A 25766-nucleotide genomic window follows, 5' to 3' on the forward strand; every position below is an offset into this window, starting at 1 on the left:
TGTTGTGTAGTGTTGCTAATTTACAGCAAAGGAAAACTGACAGAAGTAAAACACATCTCAAACGCATGAGTTAAGGTGGCATATTTTTCCCTCCACTTACTGCAAAAGTCAGGAGACTAATTGTCATAGTTCAGCCACCTGCCATTGACATGAAACTAAATCAATTGATACAAAATTAATTTGCTATATATGACACGCTGGTGTCAAATGTGGTAGCTCATTGACATTATTTTTGATAAAATAAAATGACCATACATTACATTTTCTTTGAAGAAAATAATTATTTTCTGTTAAATAATGTAAGTACGGGATAATTTGTTCATTCCAAAAGGGAATTTATATTTTCTTGTCTTCTAGGTCTCTGAAGGCCACAATAGACATTACACTTCACAACCCAATAATGTATTACAACCCGTAACATGACACATGTGCATGAGGTTAAATCTCATTTAGGGGCCTGATCATGGCTTGATATCAGAAGTTTGATGGACATAGTTTAGCTGAACCAGATGTAGTTGAAACAGGCTCTGTGACTGGTTTGTAATGTCTATCATGCAAATGTGATTTATGGTCCACCTGCATTGAGAGTTATGTAATTTGTCCATCAGGTGTAGTTCCAGAGCCTGCATTTTCTTATCTCCATGCTTTGTTGTTCTGTGTGGGTGTGAGTGAGGTAAAATAGATAAAGCAGGTGTTGTTACTGCAAGTGCAAAGTACTCAATTATCACCTTGGTATTTGCCAACTTTAAAATTCAAGTAGCCACTTGAGCTAGGAGGTTTTAGCAATGGGATCCTAGACTGTCCTGCAGCTATAATGGCTCAGACATGGGTGTGAGAGGGCTCAGACCAGGCCTGATCCATGCAGGGCTCACACATGGGTGTGAGAAGGTGCTGAGACAAGGCATGCTTTGTTCAGGGAACAGACATGGGTGTGAGATGGAGCTGAGACCAGGCACACTCGATGCAGGGCTAAAATATTGGTGTGAGATGGAGCTGAGATTGGGCATGTTTGGTGCAGAGCACAGACACGGGTGTGAGATGTAGCTGGTATTTACCAGCACTGAAAGTAGCTGCTTGACATACACAATAGTGGGATGGGCAGTGTCTTGTTTTAGGAGGTTTCCCTCTCATCCCCCAAGCAATCCCCCTTGAGGTGGGGTTGGGGTGGGATCTGAGGATCAAGGGCAAGCTTGGTGTCAGTGACCATGATCTGATTACTTTCTCTGTCCAACAGAGGATGGGCAAATCCTCAACTTTGGGAAGGCTGACCTCCACAGACTCAGGAGACTGTTTAGTCAGGCACTAAGGGCCACGGCCCCCTAGGAAGGGGAGTCCATGAGGAATGGTTGTTCCTAATCCTCAAAGCACAAGTGAAGTCCATCCTGTCCCACAGGAAATGCAGTCAGAGGGCAGGGAAGCTCCCTTGGCTCAACAGGGAACTTGTGGGTCTCCTAAAACAAAACAGAGAAGCCTACACCAGATGGAAAACTGGAATCATCACCAAGGAGGACTACTCCGCACTAGCCCATACCTGTAGGGAGTGGGCCAGAAAAGCCAAGGCAGCAACCGAACTCAGGTTAGCCACTGGAATCAAGTATAACAAAAAGTCATTCTGCAAATCTGTGGGAAGTCAGAGGAAGAACAAAAGCAACATTGGTCCCCTGCAAGATCAAGCGGGGCAGCTGACACCCAAGAAAAGGCCAATCTCCTAATTGATTATTTTGTGTCAGTTTTCTACCTGCCCAAGGGGGTCACACTGTCAGATAGGATGCAAAGCAACCAGGGCTTGGGAGATGGGCCCACGACTGACGCAGATCAAGTGAGAGAACACCTCGAGAGGCTTGACATCCATAAGTCCATGGGCCCAGATGGATTACACTTGAGAGTCTTAAAAGAGCTGGTGGACATCATAGCATGCCCTATGGCCAAGATATTTGAAAGCTTGTGGCGCTTGGGTGATGTACTGGAAGACTGGAAAAGAGCCAACATGGTCCCAGTCTTCAAGAAAGGGAAGACAGAAGATCCAGGGAATTATAGACCTATCAGTCTGTCTTCCATCCCTGGAAAAATCTTGGAGAAAATTATCAAAGGATACATCTGCAACAGGCTAATGGAAGGCAACCTACTGAATGCCAGCCAACATGGTTTTATTACTGGAAGGTCTTGCCTGACCAACCTCATCTCCTTCTATGACCAGGTGGTGCATTGCCTAGACAAGGGAGATGAAGTTGATGTTATTTATCTGGACTTCAAGAAGAACTTTGACTTGGTCTCCCATGATATCCTCATGACCAACCTGAGGAACTGTGGCCTCAACCATCTCATGGTCCGATGGCTGGGAAACTGGCTCCGGGGTTGAACCCAAAGGGTACTAGTTGATGGGAAGAAATCAATGTGGTGCCAGATTACCAGTGGAGTCCCCCAGGGCTCAGTGCTTGGGCTGGTAGTCTTCAATATCTTCATTAATGACCTGGATTCGGGCATCAGATGCAGACTGGAAAAATTCATGGATGACACTAAACTATGGGGGAAGGTGGTCACTCTGGAAGAGAGGCTGGGGATACAGGCTGACCTGGACATGCTTGCAAAGTGGGCAGACCTAAATCTGATGGCATTAAATGTAAAAAAATGCAGGGTACTCCACCTTGGGAGAAAAAACCAGCATCATAGTTATAGCTTCAGTGGTGCTATGCTCACTAGCACCGCAACCGAAAGGGACTTGGGGATCTTGATTGACCACAAGATGAACATAAGCCCCCAATACTGTGGCTGGCACAGCAAACCAAACTCTAGCATGCATCCACTGATGCATCTCGAGCAAAACCAGGGATGTCATCCTCCCACTTTACTCGGCCTTAGTGAGGCTGCAGCTGGAGAACTGCATCCAGTTTTGGGCCCCCCACTTCAGGAGGGATGTGGATAAACTCAGGAGAACTCAGAGGAGAGCCACTCATATGATCAAAGGCCAAGAGACCAAGCCTTACGAGAAGAGGCTGAGGGACATGGGACTCTTCAGCCTGGTGAAGAGAAGGCTCAGGGGCGACTTGGTGGCAGCCTATAAGTATATAAGAAGGGGGTGGGGTACATCAGGATCTGGGAGAACAGTTGTTCATCAGAGCTCTCCAAGGGATAAGTAGGTCTAACGGCCACAAACTTCTAGAAGGCTGATTCAGTCTCGATATAAGGAAAAACTTTTTTACAGTCTGTGTGTCCAAGGTCTGGAACAGACTCCCCCCAGAGGTGGTGCAAGCACCTACTTTGGACTCATTCAAAAGGCATTTGGATGTTTATCTTGCTGGGATCATCTGATCCCTGCAGACTTCCTGCCTCTGGCAGGGGGGCTGGACTTGATGATCTTGCAAAGTCCCTTCCAGCCCCTAATGTCTATAAAATCTATGTATTGAAAATGCTAGCTCTCTGCCAGGAATTATGGCAAGTTCTGCAAACTCAGATCCTCCAAATAAAGATGGTTCTGTTGCTGCCAACACTGTACCAACAATGAAAATTCAAGTATGCGTACAGATACAATTCAAGACTGTCATGGTCTCAACAATGGAAAGGGAAAAACTTCCATTTATTATACTAATAAGAAAGTAAGATTCCATGTTAGATGTAGTGACGTTACAGTAAGAAAAAGAAAAAGCTTTTAGCTCTGTAAAGAAATAATTATAGTATGACCTCCCTTTATGTTGTAGCAAATGACTGTTTTCTTCTTCTTTGGAGGGGTAAAAATGATGTAGGTTGCTGGAAGCATTAGCACTCCTAATGAAGGAATGTTGTCTTAATACCTGTCTTGTGTAGTGTGCAGTGTGGGAAATTTATATTTTGAAAGGAAGAAAAGTATACAGATTGAATGTATAATTCAACTCTTTTGTTTTATAGCCTGATTCAATGAATAAAGGAGAGCATCAACACGCACTCCAGAAGTGCAAAATACAAGGGATTTCAAAGCATTTTGTAGACAGAATTAAGCCTCAAAATGAGCTTCTGAGTAACATTGAGCTTTACTCAGTACAACTGTATTTGAGGAATATGGTGGGTGAGGTGTAGGAGTAACAGCCAGGGCAGGAGCCAGGCACTGAGCTACTGGAGGCCTGTGGGGGCAGTAGGGGTGTTGGGGTCTGGGAGGGCGGCTCAGGGCTGGGAGCTCACACTGGAGCTCTGTGAGCCCCCACCCTTGCACAGGCCTTTCAGTCCTTGCCGGCAGCTCCCCAACCTTCAGTGCAACTCCCTGAGACAGTGAAGCATTTTTTCAGCTAAGCTATGGTGAGGAGGTGGCTGAGATTTTATGATCCTATGCGTTATGCTCTGTTACATTTACCCTTATGCTAACCCACAATTACTTTACCTTTATGATAACTAGGCGGCTATAGCCAAAATAAGAATGCCCACACAATCTTTAAGTTGTACAAGCAAATGGATAGAAACTGGAAGGCTAACACCTAGAAGCAATTAGTGAGCAGTCAACTTGGTAATTGCTACCATTGTGAACTCAAGTAGCCCCTTGACCAGAAACAATGGTGGGGTGCTCTCCTCCCCACCCCCATCCCTGCCCACCTTAAGAAGAAACCAGGCTCAGAATAGCAAGCAAATAAATTTTATTCTTTACAGAGAGGAAAGCTTTAATTTATTTTATATACATACATACATATATACATATTATTAGTTACAACTAAATAAATGCTAAGGTATTAAAGCTAGCTACTTAAATCTTAAATATTTAAGCTTATAATATTCATTTATTTATTTAAGGCAATATATTTAAGCTTTCACAGATTTAAATTAAAGCTAAGTAATTAAAGCTAAATTAAAATTAAATAGATATATTTTCTGTCTAGAACAGCACCACCCCAAGCATGAAAATTTGAAGTACATGAATATACTCTGTCAAAGGTATCATGGTATCCATCCAGTGGTGCTATGAGGTACATAACTTAATACAAATGACCAGTTGAACATATATCACCCTCATCTGCTTTGGCATGCACCTAAATTGGATGCAGTTGAATCACATTTGGATAAATCACTTGTACGTGTATCAAGGCCTTGAGGGATTCAGTAGGTTGAAGGAAGAAAACTTTTCAGTTTTATGCCAGGAGGGGCTATGCCATTTTAGACCAGCTGACAATCTGTCCCATAGAACTATATTTCAGTTTCTTACACAAATGCTGGATATAGAAAGATATCACATTTGTAACAAAGGTACAAACCATGGAAAAAGATCTTTAGACAGAAATTGTTAACAAAACAAAATACTATAAAATTTACTAAAAATAAATAAAAAAAACAGTAGCCTTTTCCTCTGTCTTTGTACTTGTTTTCTTTTTTAACATTTTTTTAAAACACCAAAATGTTTTTTCTATTACTATAGTTTGCTGGAATATGGGGTATGGTATAGGTACTGTGATGGGAGAAAATGGAAAATGAGGGTCAAGATATGAAAGGAGGTAGGTTGCTGGAGTGCCAGATTCAGTTAGTCAGCACCATTTCAACTGCATCTTTTTTCTGATGTACACTGTTTGGAACCAGTAATTTCTGTTGTATAGACAAGGCTTTAGAGAACTTTGTAAATATAAGGGGAATCTAAAATAGCACAGCTTCTTCTATCACCCTCAAGCCCTATGTTTTGTCAAGTAAGGATATATTTACACTGTGGGCAAAGGTATGTTTACACCATGGCTGCAAACAAGCATTCACAGGGCCTGGCTCATGTTTAGGAGGCTTAGTTTAAGCTGCATAAAAAATTGAGCCTAGATTTCCATGTGCAAACATTTGTCACTCACCAAGAAGGGGTGTGGGCAGCTGGAAGCAAGTAAGTCAGGGGGCTGGGCACAGACCCAGGCTAATAGGTAAGAAAATATAATAGGTAAGAAAAATCAGATCCAAAATCTAAAGGTGTCCCAATTATTGAACTTCATATGTGGAGAACCAGAAGAGAGGAGCATAGCTAGAACAATGATTTAAAATGCATATGTTAAGGTTAGCTTGAGGAATTCTGAATGAGCATAACAACACTATGCTCTTCACTTTTCAGTTTGACTCTAAATACTGCTTTCTCCTTTGAAGTTGTCCTCAGGTTCCCAACTGGAACATAGAAACGAACACTTGTACTATTGCTAGCTTTGCTGTAATTGCGGTCAGCACTGTTTCACATCTTTCATAAACACTAAATAAATAAATAAGCACATGAATACATTAAAGGGGCACAAGCAGATGCAGCATTAGCATTTTTGTCATTGCACACCTGCAGTTGAAGATATGTTATCCACCAGGATCTGGGCCAGGTTCCATCCAGTCGTATCTCCTTTAAGTCAGTCCCCTTCACTGAGCAGTTCTAGGGGTCAGGGCTGACAAGGAACAGCAGTGCTAGTGCAGCTGTTGTGGAGAGTGAACGTGGCAATGATATTGATGACACTACTAATTTATTTAGTAGATGGAATTTAGAATGGAATGAGGATTCATCTCTCATCATCACATTATCCCTCAGCTGTTTATTGCTGAGGCAGTAGGCAAAGTGTTGCTAAATTTAGTTTCTGTTGTTCAGTTTGTTTCTGTGGTTTGCTGGATTATGCCAAATAACAATAAAAACTCTAAGAACTGCAATGCTAATTGAAATATATAATTTTAGTGCATTTTAACACAAAAAAATGACTAACATTCAATATCCTGAATAATCACCACCATAACAAGTTATTGATGTTGCAGATGTAATTATACACTAAAATTTCATGTGGGTGACACATGATAGGGGCTTCTTAGAGATAATTTGTGAGTTGATACAGGGAGCAAATATATTAGTGGACTAATATGAAAGTTAATCATGGAGAAGTGTGAACCAAAGAAGTCCATATTTCAGGCCTGGTAATAGACGATAATATGGTGAGACTGAGAAGTGAGCGCTGAGAATTAGACTTGAAGCACCCCTCAGAAAATGCCAGGTCTTCACTTTGACTTCAGAAAAAAAGTAGAGCAATACTTTGATTGCAAAGATCTCAAAAAGACTACAACGGATCAGAAAGTTTTCAGCACTGTCTCTGGGTTTGTCTTGTGAAATCTCTGGCTTTAGCTATCCCACAGATATCACATCTCCAGGTTTATTTTGTGAATCATGTTTGCATACCTAACCATTGTGTGGCATCCTTGCAAGGATCCCCGGTATCCGGAGTGTCAGAGCACAAGTTGTGAATCACTGGGATAGATACTGCTTATCACAGTTGCTAAGCATTGTGCTAACGATCTAAGATGAAGTAGGAATTTTCTATTTCACAGTCTCTAAAAGTGGCCTGTGGCTTTTGCAAAACAGTAAACAAAGGACTTGAAAATTATCAAAGGAATTTGACTAATAAATAGAAATTTCATTGAATATCAAACACATACTTCCATGCAATAAGTTATTTGCAGAAAACTATAAAATGTACTTAGTGCTATGTTAATACTGTTTGGCCAGTCCCAATCAACATAACTGCAGTGAATAATAAGCAGAGCAGAGTGAGAATTGCTAAAATTTTAGATTTTTGTTGAAATTTTAAAAAGAATATCCTTAGGATGCTGTATTGATGCATCATGTTTGTATTTGCCTTCCACAAAAATGCACACGAACAAGTTTACTTGCAGAAATGTAAGATGAGAGGATGAATTTTAGGTGAATAGGTCCCAGTTTAGCAATGCCTTTAAGCAAGTACTTAGTTTGAAGTATGTGTTCATATTTGAATAGGGACAGGATTAAGCAGGACATGCTTAAAGATAAACAGATTTCTGAACTGGAAGTATATTGCAGAATATATATGTGAAGCCAATTTCCAATTACAAAACAAAGATGTACCATGTGACCCATGTATGCATTAAAAAGTTTGACGTTTAAATCTGGAATACTAAATAGCAATAGTTAATTGCTCTTAAATGAGCTACAGGTGAGGAATTATTAACCAAGGCATAACTGAAACAAAATAATTTAGAAATTGGGATGCATATTCATGGACCATATTTTGCAGCATTCATCAGCTTTAGCTGTGACTCATAACTCTTCAAAAGCACAAAACAGACCATAAAATGGACTTAATCTTTCACAGCTGATGAGACTCATTTGACTTCAGTCCCAGCACAGCATGAATTAATCCACATCAGTATCAAAAGATCTAGCATTAGAATCCTATGAGCTCTGCAAACAGGGAGTTCCTGAATCTAACTGAAAATATAAAACACGATGCTGTATTTTAGGAAAAAAGATCATTTGGTGTGTTTAGGCAAATTGTAGGGGCTGGTAAACAGGTCTAGAATATGTCAGGTCAAATCAAACTCTGCAGAACCTCATTTGTTTTCCCGAAGCTTTAAGACTGGTTAATAGGTATTCTATTCCCATGTTTTTCTCTTACAAGCTTTGAAGATTGTTTTTTTCTGTCAGTGCAGGTCTATACTGCAGTGATCATTGTAAGTGGATCGTATGCAGGTATGCCCTACCTAGTTGAGGTAGCAATATCAGCAAAATTGTGGCAACACAGCTTGATACAGGTTAGCAGCCTGAGAATTTACCCAGTTCTTGGTAGATTTTGCTGCCCATGCTGTTATGGCTACACTGTTATTAATATCTATGCTAGGTACCTGAAAGCTAGCTTATGAGCTACAGTGCTTTCAATGTAGCTATGTGCTTAATTAAAACGGACTTAAAAAAAATAACTCCGTCGCATACTATTGCAAAACAGAAGGATGAAGCAGGATACTGGACTTCGCATCTGGAGACCTGAGTTCATTTCCTCATTCAGCCAGCAGACTTCTTGTGTAGCCTCAGCACACCAATTTATCTGGCTCTGTTCCTAGTCTGTTCAAAAAGCAAATGGTTTCTCTAGTTCACAAAGAAGCTGTGATGGTAACATGCATTAATGTGGCAAGGTACTCAAATGTCTGCATAGATAGATGGATATTAATGACATAGGTCCACCCATGTTGGATATCAGCAAAAAAAACCCTTCTCACTGGGGCGGGGGGTGGTGAATCACTGGAATGGGTTACCTGGGAAGGTGGTGGAATCTCTATCCTTCGGGGTTTTTAAGGCATTGATCAGGGGATTGGATTAGATGATCTCCTGAGTTCCATTCCAATCCTAATTTTCTATGACCTATGGAGTTTAAGGCCAGAAGAACCCAATAGTGTGACATCTGATGAGAATATGCTGCAATTTGTTTCATACCTAGGGTAAGTGTATACAATGGACTATATTTTGGTAGTCCACCAAGAAAAGCAATCCATTTGTGCATTAAACAATCTAAATTACTTCTGCCTTCCTATTGGAGAAAGACTGCAGTGATATCTGAAAGGTAATAAGGAGCACAGAATGTGTCTCATGTGCAAGCGTACGGTGTAATGATACCTGTGACTGGTTTTGATCCAAGCAAAATATTTCCCTCTTAGAGAAAGCTAGGAGGTAGGAGGGAATTGAGAGTGACACTGAGTTATAGAAGGGTTTGGTAATTAAAAAAAAACTTGACCTGAAGCATGTTACACCTCCATAAATTGAACTTTGATGTCTGAGCATGTGGGACTGTGCAGAAAGAGTAGGACCAGCCCTAGAACCTGCATAGTTTCGATTGTGAATTTTGAAGAAGGCCCTTCATGGGTGCTTGATAGGTAGGGGTGGAATCAAGGTTGACCTGTATCTATAGTTTCATTTCCCCTCAACAACAATGGCTATCCAGCCATAAATTAATGTCACAAATCTTGAATCAATAACTTCAGTTAATTCCCTTTAACAGTCCTTGGGCTTCTAAAGGAAATTCATTTGAAAGGGGTGGGGGAGGGGGTACCTTAAGAGCACTGTGTATGTTCCATATGCTTTAATGGACAATTTGGGGGTAAGATATAGTGCCTCCATTTCTGATGAAGGTATTTGAAGTGATTAAATGAAGAGCACAATACATTTTTCTTTCTAAAGGAATGACCAGTAAGAAACCCATACGCTTGGAACCAATTTTCAAGTAGCTCCCATTAAGGAATACTTGATGGGAACACTGCAAAACACAAAAGATAAAACAGATAAATATATGAGAGAGAGAGGAGGATGTAAGTCATAGTTCCAACGTACTTGGAAAAAGGCTAATTACTTTTGGTGTTCAGTTGTTCCAACCAAAGCTGCTCTCCTTAATGCTTTGTACTTAAACTGATCTGGAAAATGTAGTCCAGATCACTGACTCCTAATGATACATGTGCTAGCTTATGTATATTTTGCATACATCTGGCCACATTGGAGTTGAAATGCATGTCTATTGTTGCATGAAATGGAAGAAGCAGATACTTTTGTTTTCTTACCATTCTCTCTCTTCCAGATATACAGGGAAGCCTGAAGTATCTATATCATGGGAATAGAATCCCATCATGGGTTCAATAGAGAAGTTAGGGAAGACGATTGTGTTTGGAACTATGTTAGCTGTGCTATAACTGTAACACAGGTCTACCTTATTTTTTTTAACATGTAGCATTATAATCATAGCTCATCATCAGTGCTGTTCTTTGCATTCTTTTTAGGATAATGCCAAGACAATAATTAGAGCAATTATTGTCGATTTCTTTACAGTCTTAAAAAAATAAACAGGAAAAGCTTTCCAAGTAATACTAGCCACACTAAGGTTGCATATTAGGATCATGTCACCGTCCACTAAAATTCAGCCATCTCTAGATTAAGTAATAAAATCTGTTTCCCTGTTAATCCCCTCTTTGCAATAGTACAGTCTGCAGTACTACACTGGAAACTGCAGGGTGCATTTAAAAGGTCGACAGAACTGGAATTCTGCCAATGTCATCAAAACACAAGACTGAAACTAGATAGTTTTTCTTGTATTGCTTGTTAAATTTAATCTATTTTAATTTAATCTCTCTACCCTTCTGATACCACATGCCCTTTTATTGTGGACATTACTAAATCCCCAAACTTCCTGGCCATCCCTTGGCCACTTATTTCTTGTGGTTCATTCTTTTGGTCTTTCCTGGTTTCACCGAGTGCCCTAAAATACACTTAGGAGTGTTCCTTTGCTCGATTTAGGTTTTTATAATCCAGGTGTTTGGAGTAAATTTTGGGAGTGAAGCATCTGGGAAGAGCAGATAGAGTAGGAGGGAAAATATTCAATTTAGGATATTCAAAAGGATGAGGATCAGTTGTTCATAATTTGGATATATCCATATACATTTTTGCTTGTTTCATTTGAGGTATGAAAGCTAAAGGCATATAAGCATCCCCATTGCACGTAGTTTTCTACTGTACAGTGCTAGCCAAGATATGATTGCTATAGAGGAAGAGTTTGTATATGTGAGAATTAGGGTGGTTGGGCATACACAAAAAACTATACTTTTAGAGCTTCCCTTGTTTTTTTAAAACATCTTATGTACACTGAAAATTGCACAGTGAGTGCTCACCATTTATCAGATCATTTTCTTCTGGTGCCTCTGGCCCCATTTTGATGATTTTTTAAGACACAAATAACCTCAGGCAGGGAAATTATTCCACTACAAAACAAAACTTTAACATCCAGTAAGCAAATGTTAAAAAGAAAATCAAGCTACTGCCTCCAGTAGCAATTATCAATCCTGCCACAACCACCCTAGTTTAGAGCATGGATGAGGAGGGCCCTTAAAGCTAAACCAAAATTGTGTTTACTGTTCATCTGGGTGTTGGAATAGCTACTGATAGATACTGAAGATAAGTGATAGGATAAGTGAACAACATATTGTCTGCAATGAAGTTAACACCCACAAAAGTGATTTAGTGGAAAAATATGACAAAATAAGCAGACTATTTGCAGTTAATATAGGCAACATTAATAGTCCCTATTGATGTATTAGTAAAATTATTTCCTATTCACTTTTTTGCTGCCAAGCTGTCATAGGTTTTTCAAATACTCTCCTTCTTGAGTATACAAGGTTCTTTGGGTAAATGTGATATCTTTTATCAGACCAACTAAATAGTTGGAAAAATTGTTCTTTGCAAGCTTTCAGGCACAAACATCCTTCTTGAGAGTTTGCTGGAATTGATTTAGGTTTAGCATTACAATGTTCTACTTCTACAGCTGTGCCAGCTAAAAATGTGAAAAGATCACACTCTCTCTACAGTAACTATCCTGGCAATTCTTCCAATTTGGTTGCAGCTCTGCAAGCAGAAGAAGCCTTCTTCTGGCAAAGTTTGTGGCTTTTAGGGAGCTGTTGTAACTCTGATTCATCCTCTGGCATATGCTGTATCTACTCTGAGGAGCTCTAACACCCTAGCAGTTGTGCCAGCAGACTTGTAGTGTAGACAGCCCTAACTGTGCTAGGAGAGATCACAATGTCTTAACTGGGGCTGGCTAATGTCAGTAGTCAAATGCTAATTGACTGTATGTTAAACAGGTGTAGAAAATTCCTTTTTTCTGTCCTTTTACTACACAGATTTCCAAATAAGAAGTGTTTGAATGCTTTAGTTAAGGATGTCTCATTTGAGGGCACCTCAGTAAAGAGTATCAGTCTGCTAATTGTAGAAATACAATTTTACCTGTTAGTGCAACCCAATAGTTGGCATAGTCATATGTCACCCACCCCCTCACCTCCCTCCCTTATACCAATACACATATAGTGGGAGTGTTTTATAGCACTAGATAGAGCCTGGTTCTTTAGCTCTAACTGCAGAAATTCAATTTTTGTGTTCCCCTGTGAAAGCGCCAAGCAACCTTTTCCAATTAATTTCATGTCTCTTTAGTTGTTTAAGATGTTTTCTATTGTAAAAGGCAAAGCAAAACAACAACAAAGATGCAACAGGGGAGTGATCCTTAATCTAAATTTAATTTTTATAACCAAGTGTGGTGCAAGGAAATGTCTTTTGGGACTCAAACAGCTGGTGAAAGCTGAGAAAACAGGTGGAGAAAGAGGCAGCCAAGGAAACCTTTGAAAGAGAGAAATGCTATGCTGCTTAAAAGTGTACGAATGAGATATTCATAAACCAAGGCCTAGTACAGTGGACATGTCTTTTTTGGCAGGCACGCCACAGATTATCCTTGTACCCTGCCCAAGTGCCACTCTGATTACCCTATCTCTGCTTGATCTGATGCTCTGCTTTCTGCTCCCTGCCCTATTTGTCACTGAGCTGCCTGTCTCCTCTCTGATCTGTCATGTGCTACACAAAGGCTGCCCATGCCAACTGGGGCACACATGCAACAGGTTAGCCACCCTGGCCAAGTATATTCTGTACTCCTTCTCTTAGGAACTGCTTCCCATGGTGGAAGGACACTCAGCATATACTGATTGCTTTGTATTTTATATTACTTGTATTTTATATTACTATGTATTTTATATAACTTGAATGAAATTCAGTTATAAGAAAACATACATTAATAGCAATACATTCTAGCCTAGGTGTGTTGTATCTGTTGTACCTCAATCTATCAAAGAACTTAAGGGTGTATTTGTTTGTGTAAATACTCCAATTGAATTTTTCTACTCATGTGCTGAAAATTAAACATTGGAATATGTTCTGTGCCAGAACAGAATGTTTGGTGTATGTCTGGTGTAGCTGAATGCATGAGGTTAAAGATTAAGTTTTTCATAAAGCAGCCAATGTGTACATGAAGTGTTTCCTGTGTAATAACCTACTGACTATAAACAGACATCATCTTTGGAGCAGAATCAGCTGTGTCAAGATGCTTTCTGGCACTGAAGATCTGGTTCATTGGCATCTACAGGTGTTGTTGAGAGTGTTGTCCTGCAGAATCAGGCCCTTGCCACTCTGGGGGCTTCAGTCTAGTCGCTGCCCCGTGACTGTGGAAGTGAGAACATATGTTGCAGGAATCCCCTGCAGGGTTCTCCCTATAAGCACAGCACGGGGGCTTCTATGTAGGTTCCAATACTTGCAGATGTGCATCCTGAGTCAGGGTGCAGCAGCCTGATATGTATGCTGTGAGAATTCCCATGATACAATAAGCAAATAGTCATCCTCCCATGTAAGTCATCACAAACTGTAGCTACCTTGGGCATGCCCCATGATGCTACCTAATTAGCTCTGCAGTAAACATCTCAATATCTACATGTATGGCCCTATTAAGCTGCAGTAAACTAATAAACTCCACAGCAGGGCAGTGCTTGTAAACACAAGTACTATCCTCCTGCAGAGCTTTTTTTGTGCACAGCATGTAGATGCTGATCCAGCTGGTTGAGGCACAAGCCCAAACTGCGTGGGGATGCTGACCCAGATGCCTACTGACTAACCCCATACTGAAGCACCCTTGTGCCCCAGCCAGCCCCTCCACAGCATGTTGAGCCAGGCAGGAGCAGCCCCAGGGTGGCAGGCTTACCCCTGGGGCCCTCTGCCAGTTGGGATACCCTGACATTGCTTAATGTGCTTCAGTCCCGGGCTCATGTTCAAACAGTGCACTCAGGAGCAATAAACTGTGGCATGATAAGCACTAGAGTTTATTGCCTCGTATTAATTCCATGTGCAGATGTGCCCCCTTGGGAGCAGCAACATTTTTGGATACTTGAGCACTTCAAGGGGCTAGGACATCTACTTGCTCACAATTTCTGCTGCCATACATTCTTTTTTATGGTGACACAAGTATTAACCAATACTCTACCCATTCTTATATGATTGGTCATTGATCTAAGACTGTTTCACTTGTGGCATATTTTCTACAGCAGTGGCTATGTTTATAACATGTGATAACATTGGATGCAGACAGAAGTGAAAATTTTCATCTGATCTGGCCACAGAAAGTTTTCTATAGCCATGACCTAACACAAGTGAATGACTGAAGACAGCTTCCAAAATGGCCATTCAGTTGAAAATATGAACCCTCATTGCCTAAAGCATTAGATGAAAACATTTCAAAACACAGTGTCTTCTGTATCTTCTGTCCGTGCTGCCTCCCAGCCTCACATTGTTTTCATAATGGGAGGGAGTTTGGTCTGGAGTTTCAGGTGGGTGTATTGGAGCCCCCCGAGTTGGGGGGGAGGGGAGCTCCAAATCACCCATCCCATCCTCCAGTGCTAGACGGGGAACTCCTAGAATAAGCTCCATCTGTTCCCTTTCTGCCCTTCCATTCTGAAACAGGGACAGGCTGGGAGAAGGACGGGCTGTTGCTGGGGGAAACCAGCTGCAGGTTTCCAGCCAGCAGCTAGATTCCTCTCCCCCCTGGAACCAACAGTGAATTTCTGTTTGGTCCAGGGATCATTGTAACTCAGAATGCTTCCTGTAAAATGTTCTCAGTGACAGGGGGGAGCTGCATTTCTGTCTGCACCCATTGTGTAATATGCTGAGGAATAAGGCATAATGATGATGAGTTTATTATTCAAACATGTTCAGACTTCCTTTATCTTCTATATATAATAGCTAATGGCATTACCAGACAATTATCCATCTCTTTGAAGATACATTGTGTATTTATTAGAAATAAATATGTATATTTCTGTATTTAAGAAACCAAATTATTTTCTTTCTTGCCTTACCTGACATCCAGTGCGCCGCTCAAAAGCTGCAGATGAAGAAAGGAGTCATAAAGCACGCAGAGCTCGGGACGAATATCGACGCCAATCCCTGCGAGCCATCCAGAAAGGAAAAGTGGCTGGTTTAAGTAGCCTGTTCAGGGGTACTAGCCTGAATAATGATCAGGAGACAAAGCTGAACAACAACAGCCCAAGCCCGCTAATGATGCTCACTGCACCATCCAGGTTATATATGCTAGAGATGACTCAGAAAAATGATCTTCCATTGATTTGTTTCTTCCCTCCACCCTTTGAATGAGCAATTTTTTTTCCCCCACAGATTCTCTATCCTTTTGCTCTTTGACCATGGGTATGAGGCAAATATTTAAAAAATGTAAACAGATGGAACGTTTAATGTACATTAAATTATAATTATTTCTTGAAGGACCTTTTACTGTCCACACACAAAGAAATGCATCTTTAAAAAGTGAATGGCTTTATTAGCATGCAAGTTTGGGTTACAGAGAAAGTCAAATGGACAAATTCTTTTCCAAACTTTAACTCTCAAGCCTAGAAATAGCTGCTACTCAAGTGCTCTTTGACACATTTTAGAGAGAGCTGTCAAACTCCTAAGTCTCAATGGCTTTGAATTTTCTTCAGGCGAAATCAAGTGTCTTCTGAGTTTCTTATCTATTGATCTTTCATCTCTCTCTTTAGCAAACCAAGTGCATTGGAAAACAATCCAACAGAGCAGATGGGGTGCTGCAAAGTTTATCAATCTCTCCTCCTGGGTTTACATGTTGCCATCTGATATTATTAATTAGGCTTGGTAAAATAATCAAGATAATGTGAACACAGGCAACATAGTATGGTTTAGAAGGGAAAAAGGTAACAAAACCAATAAAAACCCAGGTTTACAAAACAGAAAGAGTGAAGCCCTTTGTAACATCTCTTATTTTCTTTTTTACTTCCAAGAGATTGTTCTTATGATGTATGGCAGCCCAGCAAAAAGGTTTCAGTCCTTTCCTGCTCGGGGCCAGTGTTCTTCTTTGACAAGTAGCTCTTTCCTATGTTTTGCTGAGAGACAGAAACATGCTGATAATGGTTCATGAAATTCCCAGTTTGATGAGGAATCAAAATTGTGCTGTCTCAAAGGCGGCAGGATGTCTAACCTCACAACCAAGTCACTTGTCAAAGTGATCTCATTATTTTTACTTTTCCAAGCCACTTAATACTCTTTTCTGATATAAAGTAATAAAATAACTAATAAAGGTAGTAAATTTTGAAAACCAGTGGCTATAATTCAGCCTACACTGCTGAGCTCTTTAAGTGGGGCTATTTGCTACAGAATTCAAAGGCATTAGGCATGAAATTTTCTTACAAATAGGTCTGAGAAAAAGTTTTTCGATCATTCTCCAGGCCTTGTCCAAAACTGTATCCATCTCTGATATGTCATAGTTTGAAAATAGGCCAAGGCTTCTTTTTGTCTTTGTGCATGTCTTCGTTGGCATATCTGCACAACATAATCAGGAAGAGTGAAATATCCTTATTAAACCCTATTCAGACCTTGATTGCATGCATAGGAATAAGCAAATACTTTGCAACTGCCTACTGCCCCATGCCTGGAGTAGATGGGCAAGAGAGGGAATGGGAGGAACTGGAGCTTTTTTTCACTGAGCAGACCAATGTCACTCAGCTGGCATGTGCTGTGTCATAATTTGCTACAGGGTTAAAGGAAGAATGGGGTTAGCATTCTTTCTCCAGGAAGGAACATGTGAGTTAGAGCTTCCAGTGCATCTTGTATACTGCCTTTTTATTTCAGAGCTGTGCTTAAAGTCACCTTAGCATAAATGTTCCTTCTTTTTTCTATTTAATTCAGCTTTATATTCTTTGGAAAGCTTCTATGTTCCATCCTCCTTCTTTTAATTATTTTATTTTTTATTAATTCCTGTTGGTTTTTGCTCATTTGTTAATTTATATAAGCATTTGGTTCCTTTTGCCCATTATTTTCTTTTGTCTTTATCTTTACTGCTGTATTTGTTCTCTTTCTGCCTCTATGATGCTCACGTTGTCTACTGTAGCTCTGTAGAAATTGACTGGGAGTAATTCCAAAATTTGGCCCTATGCAGAAAACTACTATAAACCAGCCCTTTTAATTCATACACAATCAGTTCCCAGAAGGCAGGTGGATCCTACATATCTTCCAGTATTAAAAAATCCAAAAGAATGAACTCTGGATTTTAGGGCTGAGGCCAGACACAGTATCATCTTCAAAGGAAAACTATCTGAGGGACCTCACAGCACATCAATATCTTATTGTAGTTTGCTTTCTTCTATATGCGTAGAATACTCATACCTCTCTGGTCATGTATAGATGTTCTGTTTCTACTGGGAGAATTGCCTCTCTCTTGGTAGAAACTACAAGCATACAGGATGTTCCAACTTTTTCTCCTGGAGCAAAAATGATGGTTCCAGGAGAAAAATATGTCAACTCCAGTTAGAATAGAGTTTCTCCTGGGAGAATAAATGATTGCACATTTCTATGACTTAACTCCTCGTAGAGACCAGGAGAGTAGACCCTTGGGGAAAAGCTCCCTGGATTTCTGGAAAATGGGGCCACAGGAGGGAAGGACCAGCTGCCAGCTACTCCCTGCTGGCTGATCACTTACCTGAGTCCCTAGAGAAAGAAGTGGGCAGGGGGCTTTGCCCTGCTGCTCAATCAGCTTGACTTCTGGACACTGGGAGTTTAATGGAGTCCCCCATGTGAAAAATGGCAGGGGGCTTTGCCTTGTTGCCCCAGTCTCCCTGGGAACAGTTTTTTGCCATTCCACAGACCTAAAAAGCCTATGTCAAGTGTTTTCCCTAGGAACAGGGAGACTGGAGCAGCCCACACTTTACTCAGACTAGGATCACCCCAGTCTTGGGAAGGCTCAAGAAGCAGGATGAGGGGGTGGTTGCAGGCTTATATTGCTCCCTCTCCCAGAATCATTTTTAGTAGTTTTCCATTACTAGCAATGAACATTTGTAGGTGGCTTGTCTCTCTCCCTATCTTTCCCTGTGTCTCTCTTTCTGTATCATCATAGCATTTGAGTGGGACTCAGAAAAAATGCAGGCCAGATCTACTCTGACTTGGTTGGCTATTTCACTTGTCACTTGAAATGAGACTGTTTGGGTCCAACCTCGGAGACTCCTATTAATTACACTACAGCTTAATTTTTCACTGGATAAAATTGACAGAAAATTTTTCAATGACTTGAGTGGAAACAGGAACCCACCTTAAAGAAGGATATCATTGGGTTCCCTTACCTTCTTATGTCTGCTCTCTAGTCATGAAAGGAACTTCTACTGTGAACTGTAGAACTTGCTTCTTTTATGGACTTGGTTCTCTGGTATGTTAGTGCATTACTCATCAATGTCTTTCAAACTAAAACTATAATACTACCCAGGTTGTCTTCAGACTTGATTTATTGAATAAGAATTCCATACCAAGTGGAACATGATAGCTAGAAAAATGAAAGAGGCTACCCTAAATGAAGATTTAACAAAAGGATATATTGTACCAAGTAAAACAAAGATTTGATTGTAGTGTGGGTAGGTATATTAGCTTCCGTACAGCTGACACAGATAACAATGTGCCCTGAGCTAGCAAACCTGAATTTGTGTTTAGGTTTTCTGGTTGGTTGACACAGTCCACACTAAAGTTCTTGCCACTGCATCCTTTATAATATTGTTACACACTAGATTACAGGTTGCATGGATCTATGTACCTGTGTACTACAATCACACCTTAACCTTGTTGTGTAAACTTATCCAAAATATATGAGAGTGAGGGGAGGATGGCTGATACAGAGCTGGACAGAAACAGGAGCCACTCCATAGAAATGTTTACTCTACACTTTCTTCTCTGGTTTAGGCAGAACAGATTAATGTTTGAATCTGCTTTAGTATTTCTTCTCAATGCAGTGGAACACCATAAAAAGTAAAAACCATTTCCCCCCCTGCAAATTAATGTCTATAAAAAACCAAAGAAATCAGGAGGAAATAGTAGGGTCAAGAAAAAAAATATCTTTTTTTAAAAAAAGAAAAAAATTACTTCTTGACAAAATGGACATTTTGTGGTTAATTTTTTTCCTCTCCCCTCCCTATTTTAAGCTGAAAATATTTTTCATTTTCATTGAGAATAGAAAACAAAAATATTCTGGTTTTGGTTATCTATCTATCTATCTATCTATCTATCTATCTATCTATCTATCACCAAAAGCATATATATCTATATAGACAGATAGATAGATGGATAGATCACCGAAACCAGAAAATGAAAAACATTTTCAGTTAAAAAAGAGGAGGGGAGAGGAAAAAAAATAACTTAAAAACTTAATTTCATATATATATGAAAAAAACCTTTTTTCCAAGAAAAAAGGTAATTCTCTTGAGCTGTTCCTGTTCCCTGTGCTTTATAATTATGGTGCAATTTGTGTTTACATTACATATTCTTTACAGGCATACAGCCTCTGCATGGAGTTTGATCTATTATTTGTGTTTTAATTTAGTAAAGTTTGGGAACGTCCTTCTAGACCCTTTTCCCGAGAAATCATCATTCGTTGGTTCAAGGAAGAACAGCTTCCACGACGTGCTGGGTTTGAAAGAAACACCAACAACATTGCACCCTGGTTTCATGGTAAAACACTGATCTTCATTCAATATATATATATATTTGAGTCTGAAGTTAGTTCTCAATAAGTTTTTGAAGTGGTGGTGCAAAAACATCTCAGTTTGGAACGCTTTTGATGGAACGCAACAGTACAGACAATCCTTGGACTTACGACACAATTGGTTCCTGAAAACCGCGTCTTAAGTTGAAACGTTGTAACTCGGAACCAATTTTCTCTTAAGAAACAATGTTATAAATGGGGGATTGGTTCCTGAACCAAGGCCCAAATACCCTATTTTCACCCAAAATATCTCAGAATTGTGTACTCGATCAATTATAGATGAGTAATATAGGTACATTACTATATTTATATTGTAAATAGCAATCATATTGATTTGGAAGTACTTCTTTGAGGTGACTTTGCTGGACTTTTTGAAAGGCTCTTGGTTGGACTTTTTGAAGGGTTCTTGGCTACAGTCTTTTCAGGCGTCTTGGCTGCAGGTTTTTCTGGAGTCTTGTCTGCATTCTTAAAGAGAGTGTCCAAGGAAGTTTGGACAGAGGTTCTCCAGGGAGATGTGTGATGCAGTGAACTTGTTTGCTGGCATGGCATCGCATCGCATTGGCTCAAGCATTGTAAAGTCAAAACTGACGTCATAAAGTTGAAACAGGTCGTCAGTTTATAAACGTAGTAAGTGCAAAATGTTGTAACTTGAAACGTTGTAAGTTGAGGACTGCCTGTACTTTACCTTCATGTGCAGGACAAATCCCATTTTTGGTTACTAAACTGAACCAAATGCTCATAAGACCTCTAGATCCTCCATTACATCCCATTTCATAGGACGAGAAGTAGGCAGCATAGGTGTTTGTGCCTAAAATTCGTCATCCAGTTTCTCATCCAGATCCTTTGCCTAGGTTAAATCTCCAGTTTTTGCCATTCCAGAGGCCTAAAAAGCCTATGCCAAGTGTTCTATTCCTATAATAGCCAATGGCGTGCTATGTAACCTTAGGCAAGTCTCTCAATACCTCTCTCCATCACATTTATTACCACATAAAATGGATATAGCAAATTATTTGTACAATATGGTAATTACCTAAATTGTCAATCAAAAGCACTATGATCATGTAAACTATTATTGGATAGATGGACTAGCTATTAAGGGGACTATGTATTATTAGGGGGACTATATCTGGATTAAGAGAGTGAAATCTCTTTAAAGATTTATATCTATCTTTTCCATTATCATTTTCAAATAACCCCTTGAGCTGACGTCAATTTCAACCCCAAAAGTCTCTTTTCTTTCTCATAGAATAGAAACATCATTAATCTCCTTTCCTCAGTATATGGAAGATTTATTATTGAAGTTATGGTAACATTCTTCTTTTTAGTTTGTGTTCAAGAAGTGTAGTGCATTCTTGCATAATTATTATTTTGAGGCTGAGTCTTTTAGCTCTATAGTTTAGGTTGAGTGAAGGATTGCACCTAAAGTTGGCTTTCAGATTTTTTTTGTGTGTGCAGATAATATTTCTCCTCCAGACTACTTACTGCTAGAGAACAGGATTCAGTGTATGAGTTTTAAAAGTAAACAACTTTGTTTTAGTTAAAATTAAATGAGAAAGGTAAAGTTATAATTTATTAACTTTTTTTTCTTTAAATGTTCTCAGCTCAGACATTTTCCACAAAAATTGCCAGATAGTTGAACCTATAATAAATATGTAGCTTTCTTGAAGGATATCTTTAGAATTATCAATTATTTCTCTCAGTACTCGCCTACAAAAGAAACAAAAATATCCTGCTGTTGGGCATGTTTCAGTGAATGGGCATGTTTCAAAATGGGTGCCACTTCCTGTTATCCTCAATAAACTTCATCCATGGGCTGTCCTCAGCAGAAGTGGTCATTCCCACCATTCCCCTGCCTGCCTCCTGACAGCATGAAAGGACACCATCTTTGCTTAGAACAGGTTAGGTTCATGAAGATTAAGAAGTATCAATTATTGACTAGCATAAGATTCCTCAGGAACCATAGCTGCTGATTCTCAAGCTTCCTGAAGATCAAGGAGATTAAACTAGCTCCTTTTTTGCCCCTGAGGAAATTTTATTTTCTTGGCTCAGGAAAAATTGGGACCAAAATATATTTGCAGAAATGCTTTCTAATAATTCTGATACACTTTAAGATTGCTTTAATGCCTTCAGGTAAGAAGTATTTCTTAAATTATGTAAATGATTAACAGACTAATTGGTCTGAATTCCAGTTAATTTCCAGCATTCATAGAGGAGTTACATTAAATAGACAGTCACTGATACCATGCAAACTAATATGGACTTAAAACATACATACAGATATACAGAACTCTTACAAACTTACAACTCAGGTCCAGTTTTGACAATATCAGTGGATTTTGAGTTTCAGGTACATTTTATATGATAAGAAAGATTGTATCACTTAGGATGGAAAGCAGGGCTGTTAAACATGCATCAGAGACAAAGACATGTTAAAATTGGCTGTCAAAGCTGGGATTTGCTATGATTTGGGGGCAGGGGTGGGGTTCAAACCTCAGTATGACCTATGCCAAGTAAAATGAATAAGTATAACAATCTTCCCCCATCTGTTGCAGAGTTTTGCCAAACCCTGTCATATACCTCAGGAAACAACCTGGTTGTCATTTAGCTACAGAAACACAGCACAGGGAACAACATTTATTTTGGCAATAAAAACATGGACCTCTACCTCCATAGCTCTTAACTATCCTGAGCTAATATTAATATTCTTGTGTTAATATTTTCCTTCTCTCAGCTATGTTTTGTCTTTGTCCTTTTCTCCTTTCCCCCTTCTGTTTAAATTCCACTTGGGCATGCAGGTATCTTCCTATTCAGATTGGCTCATCGCTTGTTATTTCTGAAAAAATAATCTCAGATATGGCAACTTTTAGATTCTGAGTGTTCGCATAACATGATCCCTAAATATAGCCAGGCGGTGTTTCAAATTATTGCATTGTTACTATGCACAAGAAGAACCAAATTAAAATTCCCCCCAACTTTAGTTAAGGTCTGCCAGTCCTTGGTGGCTAATTGTTATCATGTATAGGTACATTATGTCAGTGGATGCTCTCAAAGGTGTAAGAAAATTAACATGTCAGGAGTCAGGGAATTTGTACAAGTTACAGATTACTATGGGAAGTTTTGAACTCTCTTTATGAATCTTTACCTACTCCCATCACTGATCTTATTCCTACTAAGAAGAGCTTGTTTGCTAAGGGGAGGTCTAACTGGAAGGGAAGTTAGGGGTCTGATCACTTTGTGGGAGGCTGGCCAGGGAGTCAACCCACAGAGGGACTGAAGAGTTACCGGAGGGGTAGCATCAGAGCAGTCCGTCTGCTTATGCCTTCCTGAATACAAATGAATCCTAAGAAGAGGGAAAGTTAAAAGCAGTGTGTTTAGGAGGCTTGGGGTTTCTAAATGTTTTGCAGTCTTTTGTGCTTTCTCTTTAATGTAATGAAGTGATCAGAAACCTTCTTCAAAATGTTGTATGTTTCCTTATATCAGTCACATACTTCCTTCATGTGTTAAACTGTAGACCATAAGGCTGATGTCTTTACTAGGATTATAGCAAAGGTGCAAATAAGTTACAGTAAGCATGTAGGGAACCTTAGGGCTAGGGACACATGTTACACATAAACTAGTTTAAGTGATCAAAAACTGGTTTAACCCTGTAACAGAAAAAAAGTTCAGTGCCCATAAACCAGTTTCAAAATGGCCAAAACAGGTTTAAGATAAACCTGGTTGAATGTAGTATCAGACTTAACTGATTGGGGTCAAACCAGCTTATGGAACTTCTGTCCCAGATCGCTTCCTGGTTTAACTTAAATCAGAGTCCTCTAGCATACCAACGCGATATTCAGCCCTGGACTGCACTGGGCTGTCTGCTTCAGAGAGCAGGGCAGGTCCTGCCCCTTTGCCCTCCAGCCAGCACTGGGGTGGGGGCTTGGCCAGACACCAGTGTGGCATTGGCCCCTGAGGCAGATGTGGAAGGGAGGAGGTTTATTCCCCCCTCCCTCCCCTCTTCTCCCAGGGGACCCCAGCCGGTATCTGCTTGACCAGGGCACAGGAGCCCCTGTGAAGCATTTTCTCCACCTTGGTGCTGGAGTGGCAGGGGGTGGGGGGTGCGGCCAGCCCCAGCAGCAGCCTCAATTGAACGAGGGACAGAGGGGTGTTTAATTCCCCTCCTCCCTCCCCCCTCCCAGCATCACAGGCCCCATCTGGGGGAGGGAGGGGAGCAAAACAGCCCCAAGCCCAGGTGGGGACAGGCACAGAGGGATTACGATGGTAGTAGTGGCTCCATCCTGGATGTGAGCCCCACCAAGCAGAGGGACCCAGGCTAGTGGGGGGTGGGGAAGGGGCTTGAGTGTGTTGGCACTAGTGCAGAGCAGAGCCAAGCCAAGCCGAGTATGCAGCTAGGGGAGCAGCTTCTGCCTGGCGGCACCTCCTACATGCTAGAGAGCAGTGCTTGGGCTGCCCCTGGCTCCCACAGCAACATGCATGGCACAGGCTTGCCCTCTCAGTCCTGAGCGCTATAACTTGTGGCTGCCACGTGCCGAGTTGGGCATGCACTGCTGGCTTTTCCCCACCCGGCAGTGGTGGTGCAGCCCAGCTCCAGGCACCAGGCTTGGGGTTCTACCCCTATGGCTTCCCCACTGCCACTACTGTCAGGGGGGCCCACGCTGGCCATACTGGTAGGTGCTGCCTGCAATGCTGAACTGCAGTCAGCTGCTGGGTGGGCAGATGAAGGCAGTGGCAGTGGTGGGGAAGCCATAGGTACAGCATGGCCCCATGTACCAGGCATAGGGAGCTACTCCTATGGCTTTCCCACCACCCCTACCACCAGCTGCCCACCTGGCGGCCAACTGCATTTCGGTGGCATGGGTGGCACCTACCAGTATGGCCAGGGGAGGCCCCCCTGATGGTATACCCCATGCCAATATACAGGGCCATGTTGCACCTACAGCTTCCCTGCTGCTGCCACTGCCAGCATCTGGGCTGAGGCCAGATGCCAGCCCAGCATGGCCCCTGAGGCAAAGGGGGAAGAGAGGGGGTCTCTCCTTTTGCTGCTTCAGGGGTGGGGGCATGGCCAGACACCCACCCAGCATGGCTCGCTGAGGGTTTATTTCCCCCTCCATCCCCTTTCCCACTGGGGGACCTCAGCTGTAGTCTGCTAGCCCCAGCTGCCACCTCCACAGCTCACCTCTAGCCAGGCAGATGCTGGGGGCCATGCCAGCCGGCATCTGGCCATGCTCCTGCCCCTACTGCTAGACTGGTGAGGGGGGAGGGACCCTGACAGGGCAGTGGTGTCTTGGGGAGTGCAAGCCTCTTGCCAGTTGTGGGGGGAAGTGCTGCGGGTGGGAGAAGGGCGGGCAGAGCTGCTGCTACCTGCACAGGGCAAGCAGTGGTGGCAGGGCTGGGAGAGGTGGCTATAGGGCCTAAGCCTAACTTTGGAGTGGTCATAGTCCCCCAAACCCTCCTAGTGCTGCCACCACTGCCACTTTCCCCACACAGGATGCAGTAGCTCTGCCTGCCCTGCTCTCATCTGCAGTGAAGCCCCACACACCAGAAAGAGGCTTGTGCTCCCTGGGAAACCATAACAAGGCTGCTGCCCCATCAGGGTTCCTCCCCCCTAACTGGGTCAGCAGCCAGGGG

General features: G+C 41.3%; 1 protein-coding gene across 1 annotated transcript in view; it reads left to right on the forward strand.

The window, feature by feature from the left end:
- The window catches only part of SH2D4B (SH2 domain containing 4B), a 108255-nt gene that overhangs the window by 36230 nt on the left and 46259 nt on the right, over positions 1-25766 (forward strand). Inside the window, exons 5-6 of the mRNA XM_014526282.2 lie at positions 15462-15672; positions 19977-20104. Of these exons, the coding sequence (XP_014381768.1) occupies positions 15462-15672; positions 19977-20104 (339 nt within the window). The remainder of the gene's footprint in view (positions 1-15461; positions 15673-19976; positions 20105-25766) is intronic.

Source organism: Alligator sinensis, unplaced genomic scaffold (genome assembly GCF_000455745.1).
Source record: "Alligator sinensis unplaced genomic scaffold, ASM45574v1 scaffold616_1, whole genome shotgun sequence".
Lineage (NCBI taxonomy): Eukaryota > Metazoa > Chordata > Crocodylia > Alligatoridae > Alligator > Alligator sinensis.